The 18482-nt window shown below is 40.9% G+C and overlaps 1 protein-coding gene across 1 annotated transcript in view; it reads left to right on the top strand.

Annotated features, from left to right (window-relative positions):
* SPAG16 (sperm associated antigen 16) overlaps window positions 1-18482 on the top strand; it is a 774791-nt gene that overhangs the window by 133445 nt on the left and 622864 nt on the right. Inside the window, exon 10 of the mRNA XM_054044528.1 lies at window positions 1722-1852. Coding sequence (XP_053900503.1) covers window positions 1722-1852 — 131 coding nt within the window. The remainder of the gene's footprint in view (window positions 1-1721; window positions 1853-18482) is intronic.

Below are 18482 nucleotides of genomic sequence, written 5' to 3'. Positions count from 1 at the left end.
TTTTTGACCGGAATGCCCAGTCGAAAAGGTCCTGGTGACTTCAGTCGGCATCGCTGACCTGGTCATTAAAAGTCTGGTCGGCGGCGCAGTGTGGGCCTTGGGCTAAGGCAGGTTCCCTGCCTGCCCTGGCTCCACATGGCTCCCGGAAGCGGCCGCCAGGTCCCTGCGGACCCATGGCCTGCCCTGAGTGCCGGCTCCACAGCTCTCTTTGGCTGGGAACCGTGACCAATGGGAGCTGTGGGGATGATGCCTGCGAGAGCAAAGGCCCTGCACGGAGCCTCCCTGGCCGCCCATACACGTAGGGGGTGCAGGGACCTGATGGCCGCTTCCTGGGAGCCACAGTAAGCACTGCTGGGACCCCAGGCCCCCTCCTGCACCCCAATCCCTGCCTCAGCCCGGAGTCCCCTCCCACACACAAATTCCCTCCCGGAGCCTGCACCTTGCAGCCCTCCAACACCCCAACCCCCTGCCCAGCCCTGAGCCCCTGCCTGCACCCCAAACCCCTCATCCCTGGCCCCATTCCAGACCTCACATCCCCAGTCAGAGCCTTCACACACCCCTGCATCCCAACCCCCTGCCACAGCCCAGAGCCCCCTCCTGCACTCCAAACCCCTTATCCCCAACCCCACCCCAGAGCCCACACCCCCAGCCCAGAGCCCATGCCACCCATGTCCCAGCCTGGAGCCCCCTCTTGCACCTCAGCCCCCTCATCCCTTCCCCCCCGAGTCCACACCTCCAATCCAGAGCCCATACCCACCGTACCCCAGCCTGGAGCGTGGGGTACAGCAAGCGACGGAGGGAGAGCGGATGGAGCGAGTGGGGGGAGGGCCCTCGGAGAAGGGGCGGGGCAAGGGGTGAGGCAGGGGTGTTCGGTTTTGTGCGATTAGAAAGTTGGCAACCCTAGATTGAATCCAGGGTTTTTAAATTAGCAAATTAGCAATATCAAACTTCTTGCTGTAGTGCTGGCTAAACAAACTAAAAAGATTTCTATTGGTTAAACAACAACATGTTGCATAATAAGTTTTCTTCTGATGTTCACCTTGTGGTTTATGAAACTAGTATTTATGGCATGTAGAATTTTGGTTAAATTTTATATTGTGTTGCTATGCTGCTGGCTTAACAAATTTCACTTTTCAACCCCATACATGCCGCCACCACCAGATTCATAAATGGCTATTTTAATTAAAGGACGAGAACAATTTCTTCCTTTTATTTACATTCATATACTTGCATAAACTTCAGTAACATTGCCTGGGTATAAATGACAGCAGAACTTGGTCATCATTTTCCATTATATTTCACAGTATTCGCATGTACATGTGCATCATACTTTGAAAACGTACTGCTGTGTTGAGCGGTGTAGTCTTCAGATTTAAAGAAGGATGGAGTTTGGGCTACTTTTAACAACTAACATTGCTTCAGAAATATGCTCCGTGGAACAGGCGTTGAAAAAACAAATAATTAGGTCTTTGAGTATACTCAGTGTTATCATTTATAGACACCAATGCTGCAAACATACTTGTACTTAGCTTTAAGTACATGCATTAGTGTTTGCAGGATTGGAGGCTGACTGCAGTTTACTAGAAGCAATGCTGAAGAACCAATAGTGAGCAATGGAAAAAATAGACAAAACTGTATACATGCAAAAATAAATTGATAAATAATTTGTTACACAAACTTGTGCAGTAATCTCAGGAATTAATACTTCTCTTTTTTCCTAGGATTCAGAATTTCCCATAGATACTCAAGTGAACCCTTATCTTGCTCGTGCCAAGGAATGCACCCGGCCATTGAAATCTGGAGTATACAGGCTGAGCAGCACTTTAAAAGTCCATGATCTAGCAGTCAGCTGGTAGGAACCTTAGCCATTTTTTCAGTTTATCATTGTATAATTATTGAGTTTTATCTTTCAAAAGGTCGTAGAGAGCAATTTGCTGAAAGTGGTGAAGGAACTGTTCTTGTTGAACATCTGAAACAATTGTCAAAAGCACTGTGCAGGCCAAGTGGACTAGGCTGAGTCCTTGACTAAGAGACCTAAACCCTCGTCTATAGAATGTACAGAATACTTGCTCTGAGATTCCCATGCAATTTACTTACTGCCATACTCTGATCTCCTATTACTCTGGTGTATATCTAGAATAAATTCATTGAATCCAGTGAGTTCCTCCACATAGATGCTTTTAGTAGTTGATGTAACTGAGAACAGAATCGGGCCATTAGAAAATATTAAATTCCGGTGTCTGTGTCCTTTCCCCCTCTGTAGTCCATTTTGTCATAGTGGATTTTCAAACCAGGTAAAAAGCATATGTGATAGGCCAACATTCTCAATATATCCATTAAAGATAGCTGGAAGTTTGTCATAAAAAAAATCTGTGTGGTAGTGAAGTCTTACAGTATGCAGGGCCGGCTCCAGGCACCAGCTTCTCAAGCAGGTGCTTGGGGCGGCCGCTTGGGAGAGGGGCGGCAGGTCCAGGTATTCGGCGGCAATTCGGCGGACGGTCCCTCACTCCGGCTCGGAGTGAAGGACCTCCCGCCGAATTGCTGCCGCAGATCGCAATCGCGGCCGCGGCTATGTTTTTTTTTTTTTTTGGCTTTGGCTGCTTGGGGCGGCCAAAACCCTGGAGCCGGCCCTGACAGTTTGTACCCCTAATGTTAACAGCCATTCTTTATAGATGTTTAAAGAGTGTGTAAATTGGTCTTCATGAGAGATAAAACTAACAGAACTGGATTGCTAGGGAATAATAGCTAGATATGGTGGTAATGCTCATCTGAGTTTGCATCATCTTTTTTTGCTCCAGTCTTCATCTACTCTTGAGGAAAGACCTGTAATTTGGACCAAATTTGTAGTGATTTTGTGAGTTTTGTGTAAATGAGAAAGGATGAATGTGCTAAAAATCATGTCTACTTGTGAGCTAAGCTATGTTTTTAACCTAAGGGCCAGGTCCTTAGCTGGTGTACGTTGACACAGCTGGTAGCAGTGTTCTGCAAAAAGCACTCTGGCTGGGGTTTTGTGAGTGGACTCCAAACATCACACCCTTTTACCACCATAACAGGACTTTAAAGGAAGTGTTGGGGGAAGCTGAATGTTCTCCATTGTGGACAAAAATGGCTTCCTTTTGGTTGGCAGGTTTGTATTTAATAATAGTTTCTAATGAAAATCTTTTATGTGACGGTGACTGTACAGGTTCTCGAAGGTTGAATGATAAAAAATGAATGTTTTTGCAGTTGTTTGCAGCCCATTTCCTTGGGTCAAAATATCAAGTTTTAAATTTAGATTTGTTAAATGTCATAGTTTACAAGCAATTGCACCCTTAACGTGCTTGCTAACTATTGGGCTGAGGGAGAGTAAACATGAAAGTCATCTTTGACAATAGGTTACAGCTAGCAGCAAAGTTCAGTAATTTCTGACAAATTAGCTAGGTGTGTTTCTTTGTAAATATATGTTTGAAACCCACCCAGATACATTTATTTTGCTATGTATAGATCTTTTGTAACAGTTTTGTACTGTCCACATTGCAGCCAGATTACTGGTTCAAAGCTACTAAATTTATCAGCCCAAAGACAAATTGTCTTTCCTCATTTAATTTCACAAAGTTCTTGTTAAATCCAAGGAGTTTTCCAAAGTTAATTTTTTTTCTTAGATCTTGTATTTTGGGTAGTGTGGTTTCTCAAATGTCAGTTGAAGGCCTTCCCAAAAATCAGTGTTTGAAAAATTGGGGAAACACCCAATATAGTTTTATGAAGATCTGTCATATAAGCAATAAACAACAAGTAGAGCTGGTTAAAATGTTGGTAACAAAAGGAGGTTTGTGTTGGTCAAAATTGTTATCTGGGGTTCTTTCAACCCGAAACTCCTGGTAACTTTACGCTGTATGAGGTGGTGTCAGGAAATAAATCATGGGAGACATGGCCGTCCGACAGATAGATGGCTGGCACAAACAGGACAACACAAAAGTGCTCTCACTTAAAGATATACTTTACTTAGTCTCAAGCACTTACACACGTCCGCAACAGGTTAGTAAAACACCCCCGACCCTCAATAATTACCAAAGTTGGGTGTGCCTCTCGAGTGGCACAGCGGCAGTCTTCCGATGGCCAATCTTCCATCTGCCGGTGGGGACCACAAGATGTGTCCAGAGGGAAGAGTCCTTGAAGAGTACAGCTACCCCAAACTTTCTTCCCTTATTTATTCATTAGTATTACAATAACACATCACTCAAATAAAACTTGATAAGCAAGCAATTTCAAAGGTTAAGCAAGAGGTTTCCTTCTGATCATCAATGAGCCAGATGTGTTTTTTTCAGAGTTTGAATGCCTTGAAGCCCTAACAGACACATCCCTGAGGGCACACATAGGCAAGCTTCCTGTTTTCCTAAAATGCATATCTCGGCAATTTCAACAGAGATCTCATCAGAAAGGACGCGGGGTCAAGCTGCCTTTTCTGTGGCACCCAACCCCCCTCCCCTCCTGACTCGGTCATGCTAAGGCTGCTACACAGGCCCACTTATGGCCTGCTAACTTGCCTACTTTTAGCAATAAGCAGTAGTGTTTCAGGCACTTTACTGGTTTGCCAAGATCTCCCAGTACGAAAATGTTCTTGTTTGTGAAACTGGGAACAATTTTTCAAAAATCTGAAAATGTTTGATGAAAATCCATGAAAATCTTATTTGCTGTTAGAATGATTGCTAAACCATTTTGACAAATTTTCGCAGTAGTTCTTTAAATTTCTGCTTGGTTTTTGATGGGCTTGGTTTAATCATATGAGTGAGTGGTTGAATCTACCCCATATGGTAGGTCATCAATCACTTGATGATTACCTGTTCTGTTAATTCTCTTTGAAGCACATGGCATTGGCCACTGTTGGAAGACGGGATACTGGGCTAGATGGACCTTCGGTCTGACCCAGTATGGCCAGTCTTATGTTCTTATATTCTTAAATTCTTATGTCAACATTTTGACTAATTTTCTCTGGTGCGGCTGCATACTGCATGGGATCTCTGATCCACTGAGGGAAGATAGCTGGGCATGACTGTGAGTCACTTCTTTCTGCAGTCTGCGTAGGGGAGTTACTAATATTCCTTGCCCAGAAGTGTACAGCCAGGATTTTAGGAGGACATTGATCCTACCTCATGCACCTCTGTGCACACTGGAAGGGAAAGTGATCTATTCACAAAAGTATTTAGAAAGTGTATTGCCCAATATTATGTAAAACATACATTTGTTTGTTGTAGCAGGCTAGTCTTCCCTTCAAAGGCCAGCAAGCTCTGTTCAGAAGCAGAGCCACTTCAAAAAACGGTGTTTGGACTTTGTAGAGGGGATTATCAGATCCTGCTAGAAAGGGATGAGGTGACTGACTGATGAGCATCTGATTCCTATGGAGGCTGGAAGGGTGGGTGATAGGATTTACAGGAAACCAGTTGACTCCTGTGGTAGGCCATGGGGCAGGGAGGCTCTGAGAAGGGAGCCTCTGAGTCAGTGGGAAAGAAGCCGTTGGGCTTATGTTGAACTGTTTTATTTTGGGGGTTACTAAAGGTTGTCAGTGCAACCAATAAATGTACCCAGAAGAAAGGGCCTGAACAGACTCTGGGCTTGGCATTAATACCTCCTGGGCTGGGGAGACACCCTAACTATAGCTACATACACTCTTTAAAAAACATATATTCCTGTTTACATGTAAGTGTGTGCTCCTAAATCCTTTTAGCCCTACATGATACTCTGTAGTGTAAAGAATAGGTCTAAACAGCTATGCCTGCCACTGTTGCCATATGACTTTAGAGATAATAAAGAAAAGCAAATATAAAGGATTTAGTGAGATTATCAAGGTTTTCCTGGTGGGATCAGTCAAAGATATTTTTTCCTCCAAGGATTAGCTCATCATTATATTTAATTATACTAGGTTTCCCAATTTATTATGAGTGGCTTCCGGAGAAGGTATTTTTAAATCTCCTTGAAAATTCAGACACATTGACTTGCTGCAGACAGTGTTATAACATCCCCTCATTCTAAAATTACACCTTAAGGCTCCAATCCTGCATTAAGATCTGCAAAGGCTCAGTGGTCTGCTGTGCTTTATACTTGTCTTCAGGTCTAGTTTTGAAGAATTGAAAGGTCAATGCTATAGTCTGGTTCATCATCCAATTTACATGTGGTTTTCTTATTTTAAATGGAATCTACTTCAGACTGCTTGAGTGTTTAGGACGTGAACATAGTATTGCTCATTGTCAATTGTGAGAGCCTCTTCCTTTAAAAACTAAGCATTTTAGCTTCTAGGTAAAAATAAATGCTGTTTACCAAACCTCTGTGGAGCAGTGATGACACCTTCTGGATATATAGGGAAAACCAGACATCTAACATGGATTTTTCAGGGTCTTTACCACCTAACATGGTATTCCTTTTTACAGATTTCAAAATTGACCAAATGGTATTTGAGCAACTACAAATTAGATAATCCAATTGATATAATACGCAAATTCCACACTTAAATAAGTACCTTAGAAGTACTTAAGGTCTTCCATTTGCTGTAAACTTAAAATGTCATTGAACTTAAACTTTTCCTGCAGACATTCTTTCAGGGCTTCCATTGAAGGCCCTGGGCATTGTTCTCGTGAATCAGAGAGAATAATTTAGCTAACACTTTGCAGAATTGCACATCCCATGGCACCAGACAACCATTTGATATATGAGCCATCTGCCCGACATTCAGTCGCTTTAATATACAGAAACTCATTTTTAAAATTCCCAAATCTTGTGAGTTCATACAGCTGTTTGAGAATTGAGTTAAGATTCTGTCAGATAATTAAGTACTCTCACCTAAGTAGAAAGTGTGTGTACATTATATTCATAAAGTATTATCTAATCAGCAAAATCCCTGTAGTCCCCAGAAAATGTATGATACATTTCTTTGATGCAATATGACTTGTTGAATCTTTACTGAAAAATATGTGTAAGAACTGCAAAAGAGCGCCATGTTCCTCAACATGGGAACAACCGGCTTAGGGGAATGGAAACTTTGTGAATGCTAATTCTTCTTTTGGGGGATGCAGTTTCCTTCCAGTCCCAGTGGAAGTAGCAGGGGATCCAGCCACAGAACCTGTGAGTCACAACTCTTATCCACTCTTCCTGGTGGAGGATGTGTGGGATCTTTCTCTGACATGAAGCAAAGGGAAGTGCTGTCCCTCAGGTCCCATCTAGAGCTGACGGGGAATTTTTTTGACATGGGTTGTGGGGGTTTTTGGTTGGAAAATAATGATATGTCAAAACTGAAAATGTTAATTAAAATCCATTGGTTTTGACAAAACTTTCATTGGAATGTTTCTCTGGTCCAGGATGGAATTTCTTCTCAAAACCAGAGAGATACCAGAATAACCAAAAGCCCGGTAGTTAGGGCACTCATCTGGGATGCGGGAGACCTGGTTTCTGTCTGCCTGAGTTTGGAGCAAGAATTTGAACATGGGTCTCGCATATCTGAGTACTGTAACTTCCAGACTGTGGAGTCCATCTCTCACCCTCTGGCTGAATGAATATTTAATTATTTCTATAAAGTGGAACAGCTCCAACAGGAGAGATTAACATTATAACTTGGTGGTTCAGGCACTTGCCTGTTATGTGGGAGACCAGTTTCAAGTCCTGCTCTGTCTGAATCAGAACCTCCTTTTCCCATATGCCAGGCAAGAGCCTGCCCTAACCACTGGACAACTCTGGAGTGGGTCTGTGGGTCTCTGTTTTTCCGCAAGAAAGAAGGAAAGAAAAGTCTCATTTTAATTTCACATCAGAACACAAACAAACTTCAATATCACAATTTTTTTGAAAAGCGAATTCAGGTTTTCCAGCTAGCCTTAGTTCTGACCAAAGAAAGAGACTGTTTTGACCCTAATGTTTTCTCCTTATAATATGTCAGGGACATATAATGCCTGCAGTGTGAGAATTTTAAAGCTTACCTTATTTCCTTTGCAAACATATCTTAAGTGAAGTGTAATAAAAATATTTTTGCTTTGCATAACAACCCAGCTCTACCTAACATTACACTGATGATGCAATTTTCTGTGGTCTACTTCTGAAGGATCTTGGTAAGGTTTAATACACTTTCATGCCTGTGCCACTTGCATTGTATTTCTTGCCTTCTGAGACTCATAAACACTTTTTTTTTTTTTTTTGCCTAGGATTTAACAGCTTGCTACAGAGATGGCTGGGGTATATACAATTATTAGCTCATATATGCCTTCGCACGCACATTTGTGTACGCATATGTTCAAACTTAGCAAGAGTGTTTTGTTACTTGATTGTCTATTCAGCATTGTTCTATTTTATCTTCACTGATACCTTCAGAGTCTTAAGTGCTTTGTGGTGAGATTAGAGTGCAAAAAACCTATTTCAAAAAGCAGTACACGTTTTTCCACAATGAGTAAATGTCAAAGTTGGATGCTGTAGAAAGTAATTGTTGTATCCTGGGGTCCAAAACAACACTATGATACATATATATTTTTTAACCTGTTTACAGATTAGACAGTCCTCCAACTCACTAAACCTCTAGTAGCATGAAAGGGATTTAAAAATTTCATTGTGAGATTTAGACTCAAGCCTGATCCTTATAATTGTATGAATAGATCAATATTTTAGTTTTAGCAGACATTTCAAATATGTGTATCTGCCTGCAGTGATTTAGGAACACAGAATCTTATTGTACCCTCCTGTGGTAAAAGCTAGGAGACAAAGGGCTCAAGATGCAGTTTGCCTCATGGAATTTCCTTCCCATGCTCCCTTCAGAGGAGAGAAGTTTTGGGGAAATGGAAGAGTCAGAGATGGTGGCCTCACAGCCCCCCTAGATTCTTATACATCTGCAGGGGAAATAATTTGCAGCTATATAGATGTCCACCTGGCTCTCTAGGTTCTCTCACCCATCAGTAGCACAAGTATTTTTTAGGAGTCATGCCACCATGTGCTGACGGTGCCTTTACCCTACTCCCTCTGTGAGCAGGCTACATGGAGAAGAGGTTAACACCTGCAGCACTAACTGCTGCTGAATTTTAAGGTGGAAATGCTGCTCTTTAAAGTAAATACTCCCACTCCCATTCGCTACCTCTCATATTCTGACCAGCATCTCCTAACCTCCTAAAGTCCCACCACCTTCTACTCATTTGGGGTGTCTTCTAGGGCAGGAGGAGTTTGCTGCATTGACTCAGACTCCCCACATCCATGGGTTCAGGGGCTACCCCACCTTTAATCCTTTTTACAGTTTACTCTTGTAATGGAATGGCTGAAATAGAGCCCCCTTGTGGACCTTCTTGGCATCTTAACATGGCTGCAGATCTCCATGGGAGGAGAGGGGTGCGAGAAAGTCTCAGTCCCCTGTGTCCATTGGGGCTCTCCTACAGTCGTAATCCCTTCAGGAGTCAGGAGGAACTAAGCTCCAAAATGTTCTCCAGCGAAAACTAAAGTCAACTCACTATGGGGTGATCCCCACTCTCCTAAACTGTTTGAGTTGAGCATTGCTTTCTCGTGAGGGTTAAGCACTTCTCTGCCAGTGGCTGTCCTGGCTATCAGGCCTGTTTCTCCACCAGCAAAGCTCCCTTCATGCAAGGAGGCAGAGCTCCATTCTGTTTCCTCACCAGTCAGACCTGAACTGAGCTAGGTTCTCTCCTTTAATTCCCCTTCCAGGCTTCGCACTGGCTGCAGGCATAGCAGGGTGGGGCTAGATGGACCCACAGGCTCTTTTTAACCTCTTCTCTGCTATTGTGGGGCCTCTCTGCTCCACCACATCTCTTGTTTTGCTTCTTTTTTACTCCCTTTTTTCTTTGTGTGCTTCATACTAGAGAAGTGCATGCAGTCTATAGAAGAGATTATTAAAATTGTTTCCCTAATTGTTGTATCTGATAGCATAGGTATTGCCACAGAATGGACTTTCTGCTTTAGTTACCAGATGATTATACGACTTCCTGAGGGACATTCTGTGGAACTAATGACACTAATGTAGGGTGGCCAGATGCCGGGTTTTGACGGGAAAGTCTGATTGAAAAGGGGACCCGACAGTGTCTGGTCCGATTGACTGACCCGATACCCAGTGTCCGGTTACTGGAGATGGGGAGGCGCCGGGTCATCACCCGCACCAGCCCCTATTCAGCTGGGGCCATCTCCTACCTGTGTCGGGTGGCTCCAGCTCCTGGCCCTAGCTCGCAGGCAAGTCCTTCCTGACCCGGGCAGGGAGGTGGAAGGGGAAAAGTAGTGAGCTATGGGGGAGGGGGTAAGAGGAGTGGATGGGAGCGGGGCCTCAGGAGAAAGAAGAGGGGTGGAGCCTCAGGGAGAAGAGGCAGGGCAGCGGAGGTTCCGGCACTCCTTTTTAAATATTACCAAGTTGGCAACCCTATCCTAATGTGCTGTTTCATATTGTCACTTTCAAAATATTTGTAGACTTCATTTGAGACAAGAAAACACCTCTTTTAAAATATCCAATTGAGAAGACATCAGTCTTTTTAGATCATAGTTATTATATCTATGCCGTTTCATTAAAATGTGTTTATTTCCTTGAAAATCTGTAAAGAAATGAAAAAAGCATTATAATGTTGGAACTTCCAGAGCCTTGTTAAGGAAAGGATGGATTTTTTTAAATGTTTCATTAGGATTTCAGAGCTCTTTTGTTCATTGTTAAATAGCCAGAGTTATATTTATTTATATTTGCATTTTCAATCTTTTTTCATTCAAAGTTTTGTGCTTGGTATTCAGTGGTATGCAGAGGTTCGCCCCCTATTGTTCAGAAATAACTTTTTTTATATGATGATAACTTTAATGTCAGCAGAACAAAAATAGACAGTTTAAATGGAGGATTGATTCCACCCCCACATCCCCCAAAATGAATCTCAAACACCATCTTTAGAAATATGAAAGAAAAGTCTAATACAACTTGTGAGGCAAGTTTTGGAGAAAATAACACTGTTTCCAGATTTGAAAGGTGGAGCATAATAAAATGAGTTATAGAGTGTCTTTTTGAGCTAAAGTCCTGCATTCTGAATAGTTTCTTCTATTCCAAAAATAAAACTTGATTCAAATGGGAAAATAGAGAACAAATATTGAAATTCTGACTTGATCTTACCCTTTTCACAGTCACTCTATTTTAAATCATCTGTGAAACCATTTTGAGGAGTTAATACAGAGAAAGGCTGATCAGTCTTTGTGCTTTCAGCAAGTTTTCTTTGTTTTTTTCACCCTATTAATTTTTTGTGGTCTTAGCTATCCTGTTCAGTTACTTTTAATGGTTAAAATAATTTAAAGTGTCAGTTTTTGCAATTTAAGAAATGCAATGACTATGCCTGCATAAATGCTGCTTATTCCCCATCTAGGCTGTCATTTTTCCTTCTGCCCTTGATGAAGAACTGTCAAATGTGATTTTGTTTAAAGAAGTGGAATTTTCATTCTCCTGCCACCAAGATTTTAAAAAACACAGAAACCCAAAGCATAATAGAAGCTTGATTTATCCCTTACGTCTTTCTGAAGAAGGTCACTGGGGCAAAGGCAGATAGTGAGAATGACTGTCTAGCCTGGTGGTTAGGGCACTTGTCTGGGAAGTGGGAGACCCAAGTTCATGTTTCTGCTCTAGTTGCTATTTAATTATTTATACACAGTGGAACAACTTCAACAGGAGAGACTGAGAGAGACCCAGAATATCCTATACCCCAGAGACTGGGGCACTGTCCTTCAATGTGGGAGACCCAGTCCCTTTTCTATATCAGCCTGAGGGGGGACTGAACCAGTCTTCCCCATGTGGCAGATGACTGCCCTAACCGTTGGACTAAAGCTTAAAAGGGAGGCAGCAGCGCCGTCACCTCCTCCGGCTGTTTTGTGAATGGTGCCTCAGTCCTGAAACTATTTCCCCCCACCCCTCCCTCAAAAAAACCACATTTTTATGTGGGCTTTCTATTTGCCAACAAACAAAAAAAATCACCCAGCTCTACCTGTGACACTGCTTACATGGAAAAGTAATATTAGGAAAGTGTCAAATATATTTTAGCTGTCATTTTAATAAGGAGAAAGAGCCAGCAATCCATGCATCACCCACAAGTGTTATGTGGATCATAACTTGTGAATCTCTGCTCTAGAAGGTTTCTGGTTATCATAGGCTTGTAAGACTTGGCATACCTTCTCTTCATGCCTATGTAGACAACTTCTGACACTAGTGATTTCCCTCTAGGCGACATGATGAAGACCTCCAAGTTGACTGGTTGAATTGAGGTCAGTAGTGATTGGAAGTCACTTCTTTCATCCTATATATCAAATGAGGGCTAGGTCTCGTTGTTGTGGTTGTTCTGGTGTGCTTGCTTTCAGAAGCATCTTCTTGTGTTCAGCCCTGTTATGTTGTATGGCACAACCAGTATCATCAAATCTGCATCTGAACATCACTCAGTGAAGTCCCAGATTGAACAGAAATGGAATAGTTTCACTGTATCTGTTTAACACTATTCATTTCATTATAGAGACATGCACAAAGTGGAATTTATATCCAAGAGGATTTGCTTTGATTTCAGCTGTCATCATTTAAGTTGTCTGCTTCTTGGCAGCAAATTTCTGGATGTTGCGATTCATAAGAAAATGAGATATTTCTTCGGAAAGAGCAAAGAGAGAACAATGATGATTAAATGTATATCTGAGTCAGCATACATACAGCTTGCCAATAATGTAGGAAGGTTGTGTTTTGTGGAAGTCTAAAGCATTCTTGAATGAAATTTCATCAGAGCCCAAGAGTTTTCTATATATAATACAGCAAAAATAGAGAAAAGGGGAAACTAAAGAGGAAACTAAATTAAAATATATAAATCATACTTAAGATAAATAAGTGATTTACATAATAGAAGTGTTTTCAAGAGTAATGCAAAGTGCTCTTAATACCTTTCATATAAAGATGCCACTCAAAAATAATGCACAAGATTGTCTATACTATTTTTAATGATGGATTAGTTTTGCCAATAATTGCTTTGTAATTACTACTGTAAAGCACTTTCTTTGATGCTCTACTGTACAAATTGCAAATTAATTTGGTAATGCCTTCAGGCTTTTGTTTTTCTTAATCTGAGAGTTTACGTGAATGTTATGCATATATTAAAAGTAAAAAAAATGGTATAAACAAACAGAGAGATCCCAAACATTTCATTAAAGTTCAGTCATACATAAATACATCTCATATGGGTTTTATCCATGAAATAAAAGCGTTTGAAAGGTTTGAGAAGTTTGAGGAAAATCTGTTCAGCCATTTTACATTGTCTGAGCATTTTAAACTGTGGTTTTCTGCCATAAAGGTGAGCATAGTACTTGAACTGCAGTGACTGCCATAGGTCTTTAGAGAAAGGAAACATGCAAATAAGTGTACCCTGTAGAAGTTCAGATCAAGTTTACATGTTTAGGGGTGTGTGTGTGTGTGTTTTGGGGAAGTTTGCAGCATTGTTGAATGACATTTGGAAAGTGAGGTGCCTTAGCAAAAAAAGGGGCACTCCACTGACATAAATAAAATGTAAGCAATACAAATATGGAACTGAGTAACTTACATAATGGAATAATTACAAGAGTAATGCAAAGTGCTCCTTAAATCATTCACAATAAGTTTCTGCTCAGGAATAGTTCATGTGAAGATAAATTCCTTAATATCTAATATGTGAGCTACTCAGATATTATGGTGTGTGTCATAGAGCAACCTTTAAATGACTAATAAAATCAGTGTTTGCCCACAAAATGAGACAGGTTATGATGGACCTTTTTGTAGGTGCTGTGTAGAGAAGACGGCTCAGGGAATCTTCCACTACCTTATGCACTTTACATGAAGACCAGGGATAATAGCAACTCCTATGCTTGAGCGAGTGTAGGGACTGCTTCCTCTTTGAGACTGCAGGGATGCATAGTACCTCAAAGGGGGCAGGGAGTTGTGGCTGCACATCTCAACCTCTGCTTCAGACTATTGAATGGGCTGGACATTCCAGTGGAAGGAGATTGCCCCATAAGAGCATCTGAATCAATTGTGCCTCCTCGAAGACGTGCAACTCTCACCTTCTCCCATGTCTAAGATACCATTGGTTTTCCTACTTTTAGAATGAAAATACCTGGCAACTGGCTAATATTGCTAAATGTTGACTTTTTAATAACAATCATTGTCTGATTGTTCAATGAACTAGCTGCTGGATTTGTTAGATATATTGATTTCACCAAATATGGGCCTGATTTCTCCACTGCATTGGTCCAGGTTTACATTGCTCTTACTCCATTGAAGTTAATTGAATTACACTTCAATAAAGCAGTGAATGAGACCCGGTGTAGTTAATGACAGTGGGTTTGAATAAATTGAATATTACCTTTCTTGCCAACCATCAGGAGGATGAAAATAGAGATCAATCCTACTCATATTCTGTTTAGGTTCTTGTATATTGCCCATCACCATGGTATATGGCTACAAAAACATGTTGGATTATTTTATTGCATACTCTGTGTATGTGTGTGTACATAACTTATAGATAGATTCCAGAAGGGACCACTGTCATCATCTAGTCTGACTTCCTATATAACAGAGGCCATAAACTTTGCCCAAATAATTCTTAGAGCAGATCTTTTGTGCAGGAAAACATCCAGTCTTGATTTAAAAATTGTCAGTGATTAATTACTCTCCCTGTCAAAAATGTACATCTTGTTTCCAGTCTGAATTTGTCTAGCTTCAATTTCCAGCCATAGGATAGTGCGATACCTTTATCTGCTAGATTGAAGAGGCCATTATTAAATACTTGTTCCCCATGTAGATACTTATAGATTGTAAACAAGTCACCCCTTAAGCTTCCCTTTGCTTTGTTAAGCTAAATAGATGGAGCTCCTTGAGTGTACCACTATAAGGCATATTTTTCTAATCCTTTAATCATTCTCCTGGCTCTTGTCTGAACCCTCTCCAATTTATCAACATCCATTTTGATGTGTGGACACCAGAACTAAATACATGTGCCAGAAAGAGGTATTATAATCTCTCTACTACTTGAAAGTGCCTTAGGGTAGGTCCACACTACCCGCCTGATTCGGCGGGTAGAGATCGATCTTCTGGGATCGATTTATCGCGTCTCATCTGGACGCAATAAATCAATCCCAGAAGCGCTCCCCCGTCGACTGCGGAACTCCTGCTCGCCGAGAGGAGGAAGTGCTGTCGACGGGGGAGCTTGCCTGCGTTGCGTGGACCTGCAGTAAGTAAACTTAGTTCGATCTAGGAAACGTCGACTTCAGCTACGCTATTCTCGTAGCTGAAGTTGCGTTTCCTAGATCGATCCCCCGCCCCCGTGTGGACCAGCCCTTAGTTATGCATCGCAGTATCACATTAGCTGTTTTGGCCACAGCGTCAGACTGGGTGCTTGTGTTCAGCTGATTATCCATCATAATCCCCAAATCTTTTTCAGAGTCACTACTTTCCAGGATAGGGTTCCCCACTTTGTAACTATGGACAGCATACTTTGTTCCTTGATGTATACATTTACATTTAATCATACTGAAATGTGTATTGTTTGCTTGCACCCAGTTTACGAAGTGATCCAGATTGCTCTGCATCAGTGACCTGTCCTCATTATTTACCATACTTCCAATTATTGTGTGATCTGCAAACTTTGTCTATGATTTGGTTTTCTTCCAGGTCACTGATAAAAATGTTAAATAGCATAGGGCCAAGAACTGATCCCTGTAGGACCTCACTAGAAATATACCCACTTGATGACGATTCCTTGTTTATGATTACATTTTGGGAACTATCAGTTAGCTAGTTTTAATCCATTTAATGAATGCCATGTTAATTTTATATTGTTCTAGGATTTTGATAAAAATGTCATGCAGTACCACGTCAAAATATATTATGTCAACACTATTACCTTTATCAACCAAACCTGAGATCTCATGAAATCTTTTTTTAGTTTGACTGGATCTATTTTCTATAAATCCATGTTGATTTGCATTAATTACATTACTCTCTTTTAATTCTTTATTAATAAAGTCTCATATCAGCTGCTCCATTATCTTTTCCAGGATTGATGTTAGGCTGACAGGCCTATAATTATCCAGGTCTGAGTATGTTCACAATGCATAAAAATAGAATTGTTTTAAAAAAGATACAATACCACTCCTGATTATATTTTACTTGGTCTATCTTAACTAAAAATATATTTTCTTCAGCTTAAACCGCTAAAATATCAGTTTTGATAAATTCCATGAGCTGTCCACATGTTGGTAAGATTAACAGGGAACATACGACACTAACCAGGATAGTGAGATTGTTTAAAAATTACCGAAATAGACACAAGCTGTTCAAGAGGAAAGTAAATTCCTCGGAGTTTGTGACTTAGAATGCTGAAATAATCCAACAGGTGAAACTCACTGTTGGAATATTCCCAACACAATTCTCTGCTAGTTCCTCTGCCAGTGAATTGCCGTCTTAGTCTTAAAAAAAAAAAAAAAAAACCCTCTCTCTGGAGATCATCTAGCATTATAGTTTTAACTGTCCAAATTCTCTGGTCAGGAAAGTAAGTGAGACAGAACTCTCTAGATTTTTCTTCAAGATGGTTTATCATTCCTTTTTTAAAATAATAATTTAATTTCTGCACACAGTCTCAATTTTTAGGCATATTTTAGATGCAATAATCATTTATTTCCTGATGTTGATGACAGGACTTGACATAACATTTCACATTTAGAAACTGAATAATGCATTTTTAAAACACTTGTGTTTTTTTTTAAAGATACTGTATAAAGAACAGTTTGTGTATTGCATGTAGCACTAAGGTTTTGTTCCCCTTCCTCCTCCTCCCCCCCCACTTTGTAAATATGCAAGCATGCCATAACAAGTGCCCTAGCATATGATAAATATACATGAACAGGTGAAAAATGCATGAATGTTGTCATAATTATAAAGGGAAGGGTAATAGCCCTCCTGTGTACAATACTATAAAATCCCTCCTGGCCAGAGACTCCAAAATCCTTTTACCTGTAAAGGGTTAAGAAGCTCAGGTAACTTGGCAGACACCTGACCCAAAGGACCAATAAGGGGACAAGATACTTTCAAATCTTGGTGGGGGGAAGGCTTTTGTTTGTGCTCTTTGTTTTGGTGGAGTTCGCTTTTGGGACTAAGAGGGACCAGACATCAATCCAGGCTCTCCAAATCTTTCTGAACAAGTCTCTCATTTTCAACCTGCAAGTACAGCCAGGCAAGGCGTGGTATTTTATCTTTGTTTTCTCAACTTGTAAATGTACCTTTTACTAGAGTGTTTACCTCTGTTTGCTGTAACTTTGAACCTAAGGCTAGAGGGGGGTCCTCTGGGCTCTTTAAGTTTGATTACCCTGTAAAGTTATTTTCCATCCTGATTTTACAGAGATGATTTTTACCTTTTTCTTTAATTAAAAGCCTTCTTTTTAAGAATCTGATTGATTTTCCCTGTTCTTTAGATCCAAGGGGGTTGGATCTCGATCCACCAGGAGTTGGTGGGAGAGAGGAGGGGGGATGGTTAATTTCTCCTTGTTTTAAGATCCAAGGGGTTTGGATCTGTATTCACCAGGGAATTGGTGAAGAGTCTCTCAAGGCTACCCGGGGAAGGGAATTAGCATATTGGGAGTGGTGGCAGCAGACCAGATCTAAGCTGGTAGTTAAGCTTAGAAGTTTTCATGCAGGCCCCCACATCTGTACCCTAAAGTTCAGAGTGGGGAAGGAGCCTTGACAAATGTGATGAGTTGGGACAGTAGATTTGTTTAGATAATTGGCATGATTCAGCATTACTCTAGGTTTATGCCAGTCCCAGCTGGTCTAAAATCCCTCGAGAACTATAAACAGATAGCAGATCCCGCCTATACCATGGTCAACATAGATTGGCCCAGAGAATGGAGTGGCAACAGATTCCTGATTGTCCATCATCTCTTGCATCCTGTGGATATTAGCACAGGAGAGAATCTGGGGTAGAACTGGAGGAATTCGTTAGTGAACTAGGCCAAATATATCTAGAGCAAGGAAGGAGAACCATTGACAGAAAAATGGCTGAAAGACTATACTTTTTGCCAATTAACTATGGAAAAAGCAGATGATGGAAGTAGCACAATTATTAAAAAATTAAGCACTTTGTAGGGGAAATGAACTTTGAAGAATCAGGGTCAGGTGGAATCCACCAGAGTATTAAAGAAATGATCTGAGGAATGATTAGCATCCTTATCAATTATAATAAATTGCTTTTTTTGGACAAAGGTCTCTGATAAATGATTTAGTGCAAATAAAAACAGTCTTCTAAAAGGAAAGCAAAGGACACCAGTTAGTTTAATGTTAAGACCAAGTGAAATTTTGGAGCATTTGAAGAAAAAAAATCATGTATCTGACATATTGTTGTTAGAGGTCTTATTCCTTCACCCTCTCACTTCCCTGGTCCTTCTTGCATGAACAGAGAGCAGCAATACCCGAAGTTCGAAGGTGCAAACAACTCACTGTTTATTGGGGTGAACTTCCAGCAAGCAAT

This window comes from Malaclemys terrapin, chromosome 11, assembly GCF_027887155.1.
Source record: "Malaclemys terrapin pileata isolate rMalTer1 chromosome 11, rMalTer1.hap1, whole genome shotgun sequence".
Classification (NCBI taxonomy): domain Eukaryota; kingdom Metazoa; phylum Chordata; order Testudines; family Emydidae; genus Malaclemys; species Malaclemys terrapin.
Note: the sequence above shows the minus strand (reverse complement) of the source record. Positions and strands in the feature narration are given on the sequence as shown.